We start from the raw sequence: 16,165 nt of genomic DNA, 5'->3' as shown, positions 1-16,165 counted from the left end.
ACACCAAATGCACAAACGAGCAGTGACACAATCAAAATATCCTCTCAAACATACTATTCTCACGGAGAGCATATGAATTCCAAACGGACTTGAGAGACATACGATACATTTTTAGATTCTGAAGGCATCAAGAGGTATGAGAAGAAAGTGTGCATTTGGCATTGATAAAGAGGATCAGCCATGATCATACTGAATGGCAGAGCAGGCTCAAAGGGCCAAGTGGCCTACTCCTGCCCCTAAGTTTTATATTTCTATATGAGGGAGGATGTGATTGCAAAGCGCACGTATCAGAATAGTTAGCAAGGGAGAAGAGAATATGATCAAGATTAATTTCCTGTATATGCATCATAAGACAAATGGTCAATTTCATACCATCAGGTTTTACCATTAGCAAAAGATAGCAAAGGTTCCGAGGATTACTATTCCTGTTATAAGCACATCTGCAAGAGAAGACATTTAGTTCCAAAATAATCAGAGCACTAAGCTTCTTGACAGGGGTAGATGAGGGTGCTTGGAGCATTGACTAAACAAGCTAACAGACGGGAGTAACCAATGGTAACCGTGAGGAGGTAGGCAGATCACTGCACTGCCCTTCTGCTTATTCTTTTATGGGATATGGGCATCACTGGCAAGGCCAGAATATTTGTTGCCCATCCCTAGTGATCACTAAACTGTTTTGCTTGACCATTTCAGAGGGCAGTTGAGAGTTTACCCTAATACTGTGCTCCTGCAATTATGGACAATGTGGTAACCAATTTGCATACAACTGCAATTTGCAAACAGCAAGGTCCCACATATAGCAACGAGGGGCAAGGATGGTAGCTTTATCTTCCTAAAGAGCATTAGTGATCCCAAAGGGATCTTAACAATAAATTATTGATAGGATTACTATGACTCACTTTAAATGCCAAATTCTTTTTATCAATTGCACTTAAATTCCACCAGCTCCTACGACTGGACTTTTAAATATGAAATGTGTAACTTTAAATGTGAAATCTATGTTTTGTACGCAAGCTCTGGGCACGTGAATGGAATACATAAATTTTACCGTATAATAAAACTGAAGGAACGAGAACAATGAGAATAAGAAGAAATTTGTGACAACTATCAGTGTAACTCTGACAAAATTGAAGTCCTCTTTTTTTTTTAAAACCAAACACTTGTTTCTCCAAACTAAATACAAGAAAACAATAACTAATAAAAATAGCTTCAACGATAACAAAGAAATAGTATAAACCAGCATCAAGATTTATCACTGAGAGCTAAGGCAGACCTTGATGAAATTGGCGACTCTGAAAGATGAGTAGGTCATTCAATCCCTCAAGCATGTGCAGCCATTCAATATCATGGCTGATCATCTGCTTCAATGCCATATTTCCATGTTATCCCCATATTTGGGGAGCAATGGTGTAGTGGTATTGTCAGCAATTGAGACACTTGGGTGTTCAGGGGACCCTGGTTTGAATCCTACCACAGCTATTGGCAGAATTTAGCTCCAAATGGAAAAATTCTGGAACTAAAAAAGTTGGGCCCAATGATGACCCTATAGCTTATGTGATAGTCATAAAACCCCATCTGGTTCACTAATGGCATATAGGGAAAAAAAGCTGCTGTACTTATCTGGTTCAGCCTACATGTGATTCCAGACCTACAACAATGTCATTGGACCAAACAATTCATTCACTTACAATCAAGTTTTAAGAGAATTATGGAGCATCTGGCATCAACCTAGACATTAGAAATGACAACAGAAAAACAAGACTCGTCAACTCTAATGTACGCAAAGTTTGAGCACAGACTCTCAATAGTCAGGAAGGCCTGGATCAATTTTACTGAAGACACTTTGCACTTTGTTCAAAGTTAGCCTTTAACTGTGCAACCACCTGGAAGATCCACCTGACACACGAACCAGAAGTACCAAGATCAATAATACGACTTTCATATTTACCAAATGATGATTTATTTCAGCTCTACAAGTTCTCTATGTAATCCAGGACTTTTAAATTGTGTGCTCTTTGTAAGGCCTGTCATATGATGGGCTGGTGATAGCTAGTTCAGGTCTGACACAAGATTAATTAGATATACATCTGGCATGACACCAGACAAACAGTATCTGTTTTGTTGGACATTTTGTCATATCTGGTAACTGCAAACTTCCCTTAAAACAGTCAACACAAAGATAATAGTTTATTCAAAAGCAAAATAATACAAACGTTGGGAATCAGAAAATGTCAAAAGCACTCAACAGACCAAGTAACCTTTGCTTACAAGTTTCAGGTTGATGACCTTTCAATCTAACTGGAAGAATTTGAATCTGTGATGGTTTTAAGCAAATACAGAGACAGAAAAGGGGATGAATGAATAAGAGGGAAGGTCTGTAACAGGTTAGAGGCAGGAGAGATGAAGTAGCAAAAGGGGAGAATGGTACAAGGCGAATGACAATGTGGGAAGTAAGAGAAAAGAAGGTAGCACTGGGAGAATGTGTGAAAGGGAATAGCAAAGTGATTACTAGGAGCCATTGTTCAAATAAAACGGGAGCATCGGTACGACCTGAAAGTTTTGAATTCAGTGTTGAATTTAGCGGCATTATAAAATATACAATGAAGTGTAGTTGTTTGAGATTCTGTTGTGAGCTCAGTTAGAACACCCTAAGAGGCTGAGGGCTAAGAGATTGGAGTGAGAACGTGACAGAGAATTAACGGGTAGGCAACTATACGCATAGGGTCATACACGCGGACCTATCAGAGGTGTTCTGCTAAACAAGATCCCTCACTAAGAGTTTACTCTCCCCAACACAAAGGATACTGCATCTTGAGCATAAGTTTACCATATAAAGTGAAATAAATCCTGTTTCACCTGTAAGGAGGAGTGTTCGAAGCCGTGGACATTGGGCAGGGAAGGACATGATTGAAGGGGCAGGTGTGGTATCTGTTGTATTTGCTTGGGAAAGTGTCAAGAGAAGGGGGAGGGGAATTGTGTGTGACAGAGAAGTAGCAAAAGTGTCATGGAGGGAATAGTCCTGTTGGAATGGACTGGAAGAGGAGGGGAGTTGAAGGGGTGCTTGATGGTACATTGTGCTGGTGTTGGCATAATTGGCAGAGAATGATCAGTTCAATATGGAGGCTGGTTAATCAATGCTTGTTATGACTTACCTACAGGAGTTATGAGCAGAAGAAAAGATTCTGGTGATTTTTAAGATTACTTTAGGCTTTACAAAGAAACAGGCAACAAAAATAAAATGAAACTCAATGCTCAGCATGCTAAACAGTGCAAGGTCATTGTTATATACTCAAAGTGCCCTGTTTAATAATGCATAAGCAAAATTTGCCAGCTCAGATCTAATGACTTTTAAAAACAAGATTGCTTCCATCTTGGGACACTTGGCCAATACTCAAGTCAGTTAGCATCTAGACAATCATCCCAAAGGTGTTACATGAGATGAAAGAGGAAACAAAATGAGCACAATGCCAAAGGAGATGCTCATAAATGCCATCAAATGCTTCGATGAAGAATTAGCTTTTAAGGATGCTGCAAATATAAAGTGTAAGTGACGGGAAGAGATGGAGAGGTTTAAGGAGGGTATTCAAGGGCATGTGTTTGGGCAATGACGCACATTCACCTATGATCAGGCAAAGAGAAAGAGAATGAATCAGAGGATGACATTGGAAGAGCGAGTTCAGGAAGGAATAGCGTTATGGGCTGGAGGAGGTTACAGAGATTGGAAGGGGTGAATACACAAAGCATTTTAAATTTGAGTCTTATTGGAATTGTGAGCTCATGTAAACAAAAGATGTGAAACCTGGGCAACCAAGACTTGCTGTACATAATCCAAGAATCAGAATTACCCACTATGATTTTTTTAAACAAAAGAGAATTTGAGAAATCCCAATTGCTTTAAATATAATTTATTCATGTATTCAAATTTATCTCAACCCATCATGTGCTCACACTGGATGAGGAAAAAAAAAAGTCTTTAAGACTCTTGGAAATAACTGCAAGACCACAGTTCTTGATTTGAGATACCCTTCCCTTCATAAATGGGCAAACATCTGGAGGCAGGGGGCAATGAATCTCCAACTTGTATTTTGTTTACAATTCCAAATAGCATTGTCGCTTTAAGATCCCAGGAAACTTTTGCATTTCTGAACCTCTTTTGAATCCCACCTCCCATTGTCATAACCACACAAAAGTAAATGAGTGAAGAAATTACAGTTTTAAAGCAAAAAAAAAGGAGCATTCCACAAATATACAGAACAGATTAAAAAAAAGGCAGCAACCTAGTTCATGAAACCCATAAACAGTGTACTAACAATTAAGAATTTATGGAACTCAACCTGACAGCACGTCATCTATGGACTATTAAAAGCAGGGTTCACTAAACCCTTCATTCTTATTCCACAAATTAAGGAGACATTGCAAAATCAATGTGTTGCCCTTATCTGTATACTGAAACATTCGTAATTGTGCCATTTTTCATTATTTTAGCGTTTACTCTGTTTTAAGTGTCTTGTTTAAATTATGAATTTTGATTTGTTTTTGCTGTATTGTCATCATAATTTTCAACAAACCAGTTAACCATCTCACTCAGTTGTTTTATGTACCTCAGATAACTAATGCACAGAATTGTTATGAGTCTATTAAACGTGCGGGCTCAAAGTACAGACCTCAGCCACTAAATGACTTGCAGGCATTATGCAGCTATCAGGGAAAAAGCCTTTGTAAGGGAAATATGAGGCAAAGGAAAGGGGAGGAGAAAGACAGAGCAGTACAAATGCTCCCCCTGCTGCTGCAATTGCATATTTCACTAGAAGGGAAATACAGCTTTGTTCATGCCAAACAGGGTAAAAATGCATTCACCTCTCTCTCTCATCTAGATGCTCAGGGGTTTGGAAGGGAAGAAAACCTGATTGAATGTGATTGCTACTACGTGACTGCAGCTACCAAAAGCATATGTACACATAGGGACGCTCACTAATGACAGGACGTTGGTCAACTGCAATGCTTCCCTCAGTTGGAAAACCAAAAAACCAAAACTGTAGAAGTGAAGCAGCAATTGGCAATCTTCAAATCTGCACCAAAACAAACACTAATGTCCACTTCTGTTTACACCCAGCAGTGCCATGAACCCCTTTCCACTCGAGTACCATGAATAAGCCACGGTTGGTCAATTGGAAATTAGCAGCCAGTTCCCTCTGTTCATTAGGCCTGCTGGACAAAACACTGATGTCACAAGACAGCGACAGTGTTTGGCAGCTCCTTGCCAAGCTTTGCTTGGAACAAAGAATAAGAAAAATGGGGTCAGATGGGGGCTACGGTAGGAGTAGGCAGGGGGCTAGGGCTGATATCGAGATATGAATTTTGAATTTTTCCATTTCATCTTCCTATCCTGTACTAATGACCAAGCTATAATTCTCTGATCATTAAATCATGCATCACAGAATGAAGCCACTCGGAGCACTGGGTCTTTGAAACAGCTTTCTAATTCCCTCTAGTCAACTATTTGCTTCTCCACAGACCTCCAAATTTTAATACACAGTCATAGTCATACAGCTTGGAAACAGACCTTCAGTCCAACTCGTCCATACAGACTAGCCATTCACATCTGACCTAGTCCCCTTTGCCAATATTTGGCCCATATCCTGCTAACGCTTCCTTTTCATGATCCCTTGCAATGCCTTTTAAATGCTGCAATTGTACGTGCCTCCACCACTTCCCCTGGCAGCTTGTTCCACACACGCACCACCCTCTGTGTGAAAAAGGGTTCGCCCTCAGATCCCTTTCAAATCTTTCCCCTCTCACCTTGAATCTACGCCCTTTAGTTTTGGACTCCCTACCCTGGCGAGAAATAACCTTTACTATTCACCCTATCCATGCCCCTCATGATTTTATAAAATCCTCCACAAGATCACACCTCAGCCTCCGACACTCCAGAGAAAACAGCCCCAGCCGATTCAGCTCCTCACTGTAGTTCAAACCCTCCAAACCCAGAAACATCCTTGTAAATCTTTTCTGCACCCTTTCAAGTTAAACAACATCTTTCCTAAAGCTGGGAGGCCAGAACTGCAAGCAGTATTAATTTATCCAGTTCCATTTAGACTGTCATCACTGAATCTGTTTCTTTCACCCTTTCAGGCAATGTATGTTGAATTCCAGATAAATATATCTCATGCGACAGTGTCACTTATGGCATAAGAGGAGGCTAAGTTCTAGGCCTCCTCCCTATAAAGCAATCCACTCCATTCCATTTCCCTGCTTGGGCTGCAGCCCTGCTAAAAACCAAGCATCTGTCCGACGCTCTTTAGAAATGGAACAAACACTGGTGAGCACCAACCTCCAGGTCATCATCACTCACTGCGCAAAATAAATTTCCACTCCTTTCCCGTCCCTGCACCTTGTGCATCAAATCTCAAATCTGCATTCTACAAAGACCTTGTAAAATCAGCTAATAGAAAAAGAGTTTGCAAAATCGTTACACTCAGAATGAGACCATTCAGCGCACTTGTCAACACCAGCTCTGCAAATGTGCCTCTCACTTAATGCCACTTTCTCACCTCTCTCCCTAACCTTGCACATTCTTCCTTTTCAGAAAACAGTCCAATTCTTTTAAACTGCTTTGACAGAATCTGCCTCCACCATGGGTTCAGTCACTGCATTCTAACTTTTAATCACTTGCAGGATGGAAAAGACTTCCCTCCTGTCACTTTTTTGTCCATTCTTTTAAATCTGTTTACTCTCATTTTTGATCCCTTTACAAGGGTAACAGTTTCTCTCTATTGAATTTATCCTGACCCCTCATGATTTTGAATCTCTCAAATCAATCTGCTCTCAGCTTTATATTCTCCAAAGGGGGAAAAAGAAAAATTTCAAGTTGGCCAATCTATCCTCAAAATTGAGGTTCCTCAGCCCTGGAAACGTCCCTGTAAAATAGTTCTTGTCTGCATTCTAACGCTTTCGCATTCTTCCTAAAGGTGTAATCCAGAACTGGACATTGATTTGGCCTCAGCTACAATATTATGTCTTACACAACTGGAGAGAGCAAACAGGACCCCCGAACTTCCTTTAGCTGGACATGTTAACATAGCATCCTGCTCACATGCCCAATTGTCCATCCTCAGTATGCTGCAATACTCCAGTGAATCACGGCGCAAACTGGAGGAACAACATCTCATCTTCAGACTAGGCACTTTGCAGCTTCTGGACTTAATATTGAGTTCAACACCTTCAGATTGTGAAAGGGTCTCGGCCCGAAACGTCAGCCTTTCTGCTCGGCCTGCTGTGTTCATCCAGCTCTGCACCTTGTTGTCTCCTACTTCTTCCCTTTCTTTAGCTTGTTATCATGTCCTTTCTCCCTTCTCCTTATCCGAGTGGGGACTGTCTGTCCTTTCAAGTCTGGCAGGAGACAAACCATTGTTCTGCCCTTCTCACATTCTGATCACTTAATCTGAACTATCAACACCTTTTCTCCATCAGTACTCTACAGCCACTACATCCCCACCACCGCCACGCCCAGCAAAAATGCTGTCCTCTCCACACTTGACTACTCCTCTTCAGAGCTGAAGTGTAGACTCAAAACATTAGCTCACTCTCCCCATGAATGTTGTCTGACCCACTGTGATCTCAGCATTTGTATTCAACATAACCTCTGTTTTTGCACTCCAAAACCCTATTAATAAATCCTAGATTTCTGAAGGGTCCTTACCCGAAACGTCAGCTCTCCTGCTCTTCTGATGCTGCCTGGCCTGCTGCGTTCCCCCAGCTCCACAGTGTTATCTAGGATACTGTATGTTTTTATAAACCAGTTTCTCATCTTGTCCTGCCAATTTCAAGAACTAATGAACTTCTACCCCATGTCGCTCTGCTCCCGCACCCCCTTTAAGAGTTGTATCCTTTATTTATATAATATTTTCCATGTTCTTCCTCTCCGGAAAGAAACCAACTGAACACATTACCTTAAACCTTTGTCAATTTTTCTTATAAGAAGAATTATTGACAAAATTGCCTCTGACGGTGATTTCTTGGGCAAATAATTCCATACAAGAACATTTCTTCTGTTATCCCATTTTAAACCATTGCAAGTTTAAGTTTATACTCTTGGTTACCAGTTATCCCGATGCATGTTTTCCTCGTCTACTTTATGTAAGATTGTCACAATCTTGTACAACCCAGCTTTCAACCTGACCTTGTAGCAAAAAGCAGCCTAATCCCTGGAACTATGCTGGTATACCTACTCTACGTCCTCTCAAGGAACTTCACAACTTCTCTGAAGCGCCGTGAAATGGATGCAATATTTCGGCTGGAGCCTAACCAGAGGCTAAGCATAACCAGAGAAAGTAAGAACTGCCGATGCTGGAGTCAGAGATAACACAGTGTGGAGCTGGAGGAAGGGTCCCGGCTCGAAACGTCAGCTTTCCTGCTCCTCTGATGCTGCCTGGCCTGCTGTGTTCCTTCAGCTCCACACTGTGTTAGCTAAGCATAACCACCCTGTTTTTGTACCAATGTCCCCCATTATGGAGCCTAAGATCCCAAAATTTTTGCAAAGCTCCATCGTGATATGTTCTGCCACCTTAAAACGATTCATGCAGTTACACCCCCAAGTGATTCCACATCTGCTTAGCCTCTAGAATTGGGCAATTAATTCAATATTGCTTCTCCCCATCCCTTCTGCCAAAATGCAACACCAAACACTTCTCTGTACTAAATTCTCTCTGTCCTGGTCCACCCTTTTGGCTAGCCCATGTCTTATTGCAGACAACTCATATCATTCTCACTGTTTGGCATTCTTCCCAATTCGCTATCTGGGCTGCCTTACCAAACACTTCAAGACCCATATAAACAACATCCATCTCACTCCCATCAAACTTCTGCTACTTCAACAAACATTCAATTTGATTAGCCAACAAGAATCTTCTTTTCATAAATCCACACTGCCTTTTATTAAATCAATTCAAACCTCTCCAATGACATGATTTTTTTTTGCCTGATTCAAGATTGCACAACTACCACCAAATTTAGTCCAACTGGCCTCTCGTTGTTAGGACTGTCCTCAATTCCCTGCTTGAAGAAGGAATATTAGTCATTCTCCAATTCTTTGGCACCTCCGCTTTGCTTGAAGAGATTTGTAAAAAATCATTACCTTCACCTCATATCCATTATTACCAACCTAGGATGCAAGCCATCCAGACCAGGTAAGTTATCTAGTTGAAGGCTAGCCAGATTTTCTACTATTCCCTCACTTTTAGTTTACACTATTGCTTCCACTACCTTGGTTTCTGCTGACACTTCACCAAATTAAGGTTCCTTGATGAACACTGAAACAAAGAACTCCTAAGTATTCTAGTCATTGCCTGCACCCCTAAGCAAGAATCACCCTCATTGTCCCTAATGGATCCACTCCCCAACGTACAACTGCTTGATTATCTGTAAACTGGTAGAAGATTGATGGGTTCCCTTCCACATAGACTGCCACTCTGATCTCAGTCTCTTGGTCAGTCTCATGATCCTATGGATATCCTCTTTCAAAACATTGTTTCTTTTAAACCTAGTTTTCATTTGAAGTACACACCTAACGTGCATCAAGGGCTGGGTTCATTTTTATAAAAAAAAAGTCTGATCTCTGGTTCCTTCAACTTAAATCCATGGCCACTCATTGCCTTCTCCTACTGGAAGCAGTCTTTCTCTTACGTATAAATAGATGGAGAGAATCCTGTCATTTGGAGATGTAATGATCACAGAGTTTGTATTCTGCCAGCTGCTCGTGATTAAAATTCATGAAAAACATAATAATTGGCTCAAACATTAATACCTCCGTGTCTTAGCATGGCAAAGTAAAAAGGAGCAATAATGTGCACTGCATGATCAATTAAGTTCTTAATGCTAGATATTTGCACGAAGAACACTCAATGAACTATAACAATGGAAAACCCCGATCTTTGGCCACTTCAGTATCCTGAACGTCACTTACCGATGAGCGGGAGTCTTGACAATCTTCCTGGTAATCTGGGTTCGCCTGGAAATATAAAGGGGGTGTAAGGTACTGCAGAAATGTATGTGACTTAATTTGCAATAAAACAAAGTGACATGAAATAAACACTCACATCTCCGACCTCAGCAGCCAAATAGTTTCCAGTGGCCAAGTGTTTGAACCTGAAGAGGCTGTTCCAGTGCCCAGCCCCTCCGCGACATGGGTCATGTTGAACTACCTGCAATGAAGACAGGAAGGACCTAATTCTTTTTCACTGCTTTTGTATGATTTCACTTTGTCTCTGCTTCCTTTGTAAGGGTCTATATGTTCCCAAATTCACTTGCTTGCCATTGGGTTTGTAATCCAAAGATCTTAGATCGACATTGCAACTGTCACTATGCTTCAGAAGTGCTTCCTTTGTCGTCAAGTATTTTGGGATGGCTTGATGGTACAAACTGAGTTTTATCACAAATTCTTTGTGAACCACTTGAAATTTTTAAAAATAATATTCACACTTCCAGAAATTCAAGAACCCAATGTCATGTCAAATACTACTGTAGCAACTTGGCAATGGATTCAGATAAGAGTTGGAACTTCATCATAAAGCCTCTGTGTTTATTCTCCTTTATCAGCTTATAGATTCTAAACAACAAGAGTAAAATATTCAACAATCCCACTACTATACAGATGTATAGAAGAAAGACTTACAGATTGAGATCATTAGGAGCAAGGGAGTTTCATTTTTGGTAAACCTTGCTTTTAACGTCATCTGTTTGTCTCATGTTCCTTTGGACATCCTCTTTCAAAACATGGCTTTTTTTAAACCTAAAACTTTCATTTGAAGGACAACTATCAGAAATTAAGTGTGACAAAAATGTTACTCGATGACATTTGGCAGCCCATCATAGGCCTTGTTGCATTCACTGCATCAGCATTATCCCGCTACGAAGGCGTGCCTACTCCAAGTCTTCTCCCAATCAGCAACTTCATACTATCCCAGTCGTAAATCCAAGATGGAACGGCACTTGGAAGAAAATAAAGAGACCTGGACACTGGATGGCATTCAACTCTGAAAACCGGTTATCCGTACTTACAGGTAGATTAAACTTCCAAACAAATGCATGACACAACATTCGTTGAATTCATGGAATCCCTACAGTGTGGAAGCAGGCCATTTGGCCCATCGAGTCCACACTGATCCTCCAAACAGCACCCCATCCCCATAACCTATGGCTAACCCACCTAACCTCCACATCCGCGGACGCTATGGGCAATTTAGCATGGCCAATCCATCCAACCTGCACATCATTGGACCGTGGGAGGAAACCGGAGGACAAGGAGGGAACTCACACAGTTACGGGTGAGAGAATGTCCAAACTCAACACAAACAGTTGCTTGAGGGTGGAATTGAGCACGGCTCCCTGTGAGGTAGGAGTGCGAACCACCGAGCTGCCCATTGACTTCAAGTAGCGCACCTGGAAAAGATGTTAATGGGGTAGGCCCAACTGAACTGCAATGACAGACAACAAGCAAAAAAGTGCTCCCCAGTCCTACAGCGCATTCACTTCAAACCTCGCTCAGTGGCCACAAACCGCTTTGGGGCAGCCTAAGGTTGAGAACGGTGACTGCATAAATCTCAGTTCTTACTTTATTTTGTTGGATCTCCATTTGTTTTTTTTCCCACATCAACACGCAAGCAGATTAAAAGAGCCCAAGAAATGCAAACCATGTAATCTAGATCCTTTATGAGCAATATACAGGTCAACAACTTGACTATCAGGATAAAGGGAGCTGGCTTTTGTAGTGTAAACCCATTTGGCTGATTCACAGTTGGCCAAATCTAACTGAAACAAGTACCAGCAGAAGGGAAACATTACATTTCAATCCCAAGAGGACCCAAATACATGCTTTTTAAAACTAGAGTGATTTCTAAGACCAAGTAGCTTACCTCAACCTCCCACAATGCTTTGGAGCTCGTTGCTGATGTAGCAGACTGTCGGCCAGTGGTTCGGAGAAAGACATACTGTTTTTTGCGATACTCATCGCAGGTCAGAAACTTCTCCTGTTCAGCATGAAATAATCTCACGACGTCACCCTTCAAGAGGCAGAAAAGAAATACTACCATTTATACCTTGCTGGTTAGCTCCATTCACTGTCACACAGAAGACAGGAATGAGCTACCTTTAACCTGACGTTGAAACTTTTTTTTAGGGACTCATCTGACAGCCAAGCCTGTAAGTACATGACATATTGCGATACGGAGTCTGTAGTAACAGGGAAACCTTATCAGGAAGCCAGCCATGGCTCAGTGAGTAGCATTCGGGTCCATGACTGTGAGGTCACGGGTTCTAGGCCTAATCCACAAACTAGAACACAATTTAGACAGACACTTCAGTCAAGTATTGAAGGAATTTTTGAGAAAAGCCATCTCAAATGTGTCAAATGAAGTTTGTTTTGACATAACAATTCCATGGCACTATTTTCACAAAAAAGCATGTGATTGCCCCTCAGAAAGCATCATTAATAAAAGCGATTATTGCATTGTGCCTGTCGGGCCTTGCTGTTTGCAAATTGACTGCTGTTTTCTTAGACCACGATAGTGACAACAGCTCATAAGTACTCCATTGGATGTAGAGAGATTTCGGAATGACCCGAAGTTGTGAAACATGCTGTTTGCAAGGTTACATTGGCAATATAAGTTGATATTAGAACCTAAGGAAAGGGAGGAAGTAGATTATTTTTTTCCCCCCTTTAAGAAACTACTACTGGAAGAAAGCCTACTGCTGAGGAACAGTCAGACTTGGTTGTGATTGCATTGCGCTAAAAACAATTGGCTAACTCATGTCATTAGAGGCAACACTTAAAATGAATCCGCTTGAGCAACCTTCTGAACAGCTGCTTGTTTGGTTCTTCAGGTACAAGTTCCCCTTCAGGAAAGGAGTTGGTGGCGGGGGGGTGGGCAGAGATTTGACCTCAATCCAGCCAATCTTCCAACTACTTGAAAATGGATGACATCAATGCTTTTGATCAAATTTCAAGCACCGTACATTAAAAACATTGAAAAAATCAGTTCTCACCCCTTTCAAAATATCTTCCTTATTATCACTCCATTTCATGAAAAGAACAATTTTCCAACTCGTGTTGCAATTCACAGAGTTAACCTGAAATGAGCAGCACATAACTTCTTGAGTAAAAACAGAATTAAATATTTTAATAATCGTTAGACAAAACACAGTACATTTGATGAGTAACTTCAAAATACTACTGTAAAACAACAAAATTATTAGACAACATACTACTGGCCAACATGCAAGTCATTGCTTGCCCTATATCACTTTGTCCATCATGAGCACTCTAGTGTTGGAGAAATCAATGTGTAATAAGAGTCCTGGGATCAGAGATTATATCAATGTTTCCCCAGTAACCTTGTGAGGTACCCTTCTATTTCTCTGTGGCAACTTTACCATGGTCAGGACAAAAATGACCTTATTGAATGGCAGAGCAAGTTTGATGGGCTGAATGGCCTACTCCTGCTCCGAACTCATATGGTTGTGTGATAAATCTCATTTTAGACCATGTAGTGTGGGCTATTAAAGGCATATGTGATTTTTTTTTGGGTATCCAGGGTATTCTCCTGGAGTCCTGCCAGGCCCATTGAAAGCCACAATAGAACAGCACAAAAAGGTTTCCAGCAAACCAGAGAATATACCAAGTAGATAACAACTGGCACTTAACAGCTTGTTTAAAGTAAGGTTGACTGATTCCTTACGGCATTGCCCTTGAGGATGACAAGTGGGTCATGAACTTCTTCCAATGCAAACTGAAATTTGGTTCTGTGGCATCAAATTACCGACATTCAACACAAAACTGAACAAGTATTAAAACTGTAGTGTAAACAAAACAGCGTGCTGTTAATCGCCACATATACTTGTTGACAGAATGTTAATAATGTTGTTAAGATACGGATAGGGAGGACATTAATTAAGTGCTTGGAGCACTTAGAATGAGACACTGCTGGGACACCAGGTAATATTTAGGAAGCAGAGTTACGTGATGTTGCATGCTGTGAATAAACTTGTCAACAAGAATTACTGGCTAGTTTCAACTGGCTCAGGACTGGAATAACACCACTCACCTCAGGTAATGATACTCTACCCTAAGCCACATGCATTGATTGGGAACATGAATCACATTTCCTGAACACAGGTGCAGCAGAGATCAGCTCACTTGCAATCATGAGTGCAGCTCATGATAGAATTTATTGTGAGCTACACTTGTTTTATGTATAAGTGCCCTGAAGTGTACCATTAGTATCTGCTTGACTCAGTTCAAAAAAATACTCAAGACGCAGAAGGTTGATGGTTCAAGCTGCACTCAGGACTTGAGCATGTCACCTTGGCTGACATTCCAGTGCGGTACTGATGGCATGGTACATCTGATAGTCCTTCCTTTAAAGCTCTATTGATTCGAGTGGGGATTAAACATACTTGACAACACAAAGGAGGACAGGGAATTCTTCAGTTATTCAAGAATACATTTTTCTCTCAAACAGCACCATTAAGAACATCAAGTGCTTGTTTCTCTCCTGACTGCTGGTTATATCTTGCAAGGCAAGGATATCTACCACATCTGGCAATGTAGCAGCCACCCCCCTTGAAAAAGCAATGCATTTTAAGTCAAGTACTTGGCAATGTTAATGTGACAAACTGTGACGCAAGTTAAACATTCTCTCCTTACCTCTTTACAACCAGGATTGTCGACCAGTTCACAATTACTGGCATGTAGGGGCTGGCCAGCATTGACTGGGTTCAACACCACTTTGTCTCCGATCACGACCTTAGAAGGAATAAAAAAAAAGGCCAAATTAGGCTGCGAATATGCATGCTTATGACATTATTCCAGAAGACAAAACTTATTAAATAATAGCAAGCTTAAATCAAGGTCTTCAGACACATGGCAAGGTCATCACATCAAAAGAGAGAACTGATTTATATCTTACTGAGTCAAGTTTGGCTTTTATTTCAGTTGCCAAGTTTCTTCTTTCCCTGCCAGTAAATGGTGACTCTTTGTTTGACTACAGTTCAAAAAAATAAACTTAGCTGTGCTCTCTGTCACTTTAAATCAAGTGGTTATTATCACAAGGTATTAGCATATTGACAGGCTATTGGACTCTGGGGACGTGGAAACTAAGCAAGAACATCTTTGCTGCTAAAGGCGCACACCCTCGCGACAAGCGTGACCGGCAATCAGGAGCAAGAACACATTTTAAAAACCAAGGTCGACTGTAGCGCATTTATCACGGCCCAGACAGAAATCAGACAGGGAATCAAGCTCAGGAATTTCCCGACTGAGTCATCCAAGATGGGAGTGGAAGCAAGCAGAAGTTGAGTTGACAGCCAGACTTAAATGCCGTTTCTTGGTGTCACATCAATCACAGCACAGGAGGCGGCTTTTTCACCAGTTGCTGGCTCTTGGAAAGAGCTGTGTGGCTTAGTCCTGTAGCCCTGCTTTTCGTCTGCAGCCTTGAATATATCTCATCTTCAACTTTAACTCCCTTTTAAAATCATTTATGGAATCAGCTTCTGCCATTTCAGATAAAGCGTTTCACATCTTGACAACCGAGGGAAAACAAAAACTTCTCATCTCCCTCCAGACCGTTGGTAATTACTTCAAATCCACAACCTTTAGTTGTTTAAAGCACTCCATTACATTATTCAGCCATGGTTTGCTTTTATCCAAGCTGGCTCTCCCGAATTAACCAATGCATTTTCAAAAGAAAGTCAGTTTTGTCTCTAAAAATAAGTTTGCAATAACCACTCCATTACCATTACCGCGTTGATTGTAGTTTCGAGGGCCAACCTTCTCCTCTTAAAAAATGGAATAACATTCAAAAAAATGACTTTGATAAAGGAAGAGAGGGTATTGCTGTCAAATTTCCCGAGGACACAAAGATAAGTGTGAAAGCAAGTTGAGAAGTTGACATAAAGAAGCTAAAAAAGATAAAGTGAATGTGCAATGATGCAGCAAATGGAATAGAAAAGTGGCAACTTGTGAAAGTTTATACTGGCATATTATCTAAATATGATGAGAGACTGCAGTGCCGTGGGATCTGGATATCCTCACGTAAGAATCACAAAGGTTAGTATGCAGGTACAGCATAATAGAATGAAGTTGCCAGGGGAATAGAAAGAAAAATAGGATGGC

At 41.0% G+C, this 16,165-nt stretch overlaps 1 protein-coding gene across 4 annotated transcripts in view; it reads right to left on the bottom strand.

The window, feature by feature from the left end:
- itpr1b (inositol 1,4,5-trisphosphate receptor, type 1b) overlaps positions 1-16,165 on the bottom strand; it is a 500,439-nt gene that overhangs the window by 316,583 nt on the left and 167,691 nt on the right. For all 4 annotated transcript variants that reach the window (XM_048606463.1, XM_048606462.1, XM_048606465.1 and 1 more), the window contains exons 7-11: positions 14,699-14,797; positions 13,039-13,122; positions 11,910-12,056; positions 10,095-10,199; positions 9,962-10,006 (exon numbers count right to left, since the gene is read on the bottom strand). In XM_048606463.1, coding sequence (XP_048462420.1) covers positions 9,962-10,006; positions 10,095-10,199; positions 11,910-12,056; positions 13,039-13,122; positions 14,699-14,797 — 480 coding nt within the window. The remainder of the gene's footprint in view (positions 1-9,961; positions 10,007-10,094; positions 10,200-11,909; positions 12,057-13,038; positions 13,123-14,698; positions 14,798-16,165) is intronic.

Source organism: Rhincodon typus, chromosome 16 (genome assembly GCF_021869965.1).
Source record: "Rhincodon typus isolate 14 chromosome 16, sRhiTyp1.1, whole genome shotgun sequence".
Taxonomy (NCBI): Eukaryota; Metazoa; Chordata; class Chondrichthyes; order Orectolobiformes; family Rhincodontidae; genus Rhincodon; species Rhincodon typus.
Note: the sequence above shows the minus strand (reverse complement) of the source record. Positions and strands in the feature narration are given on the sequence as shown.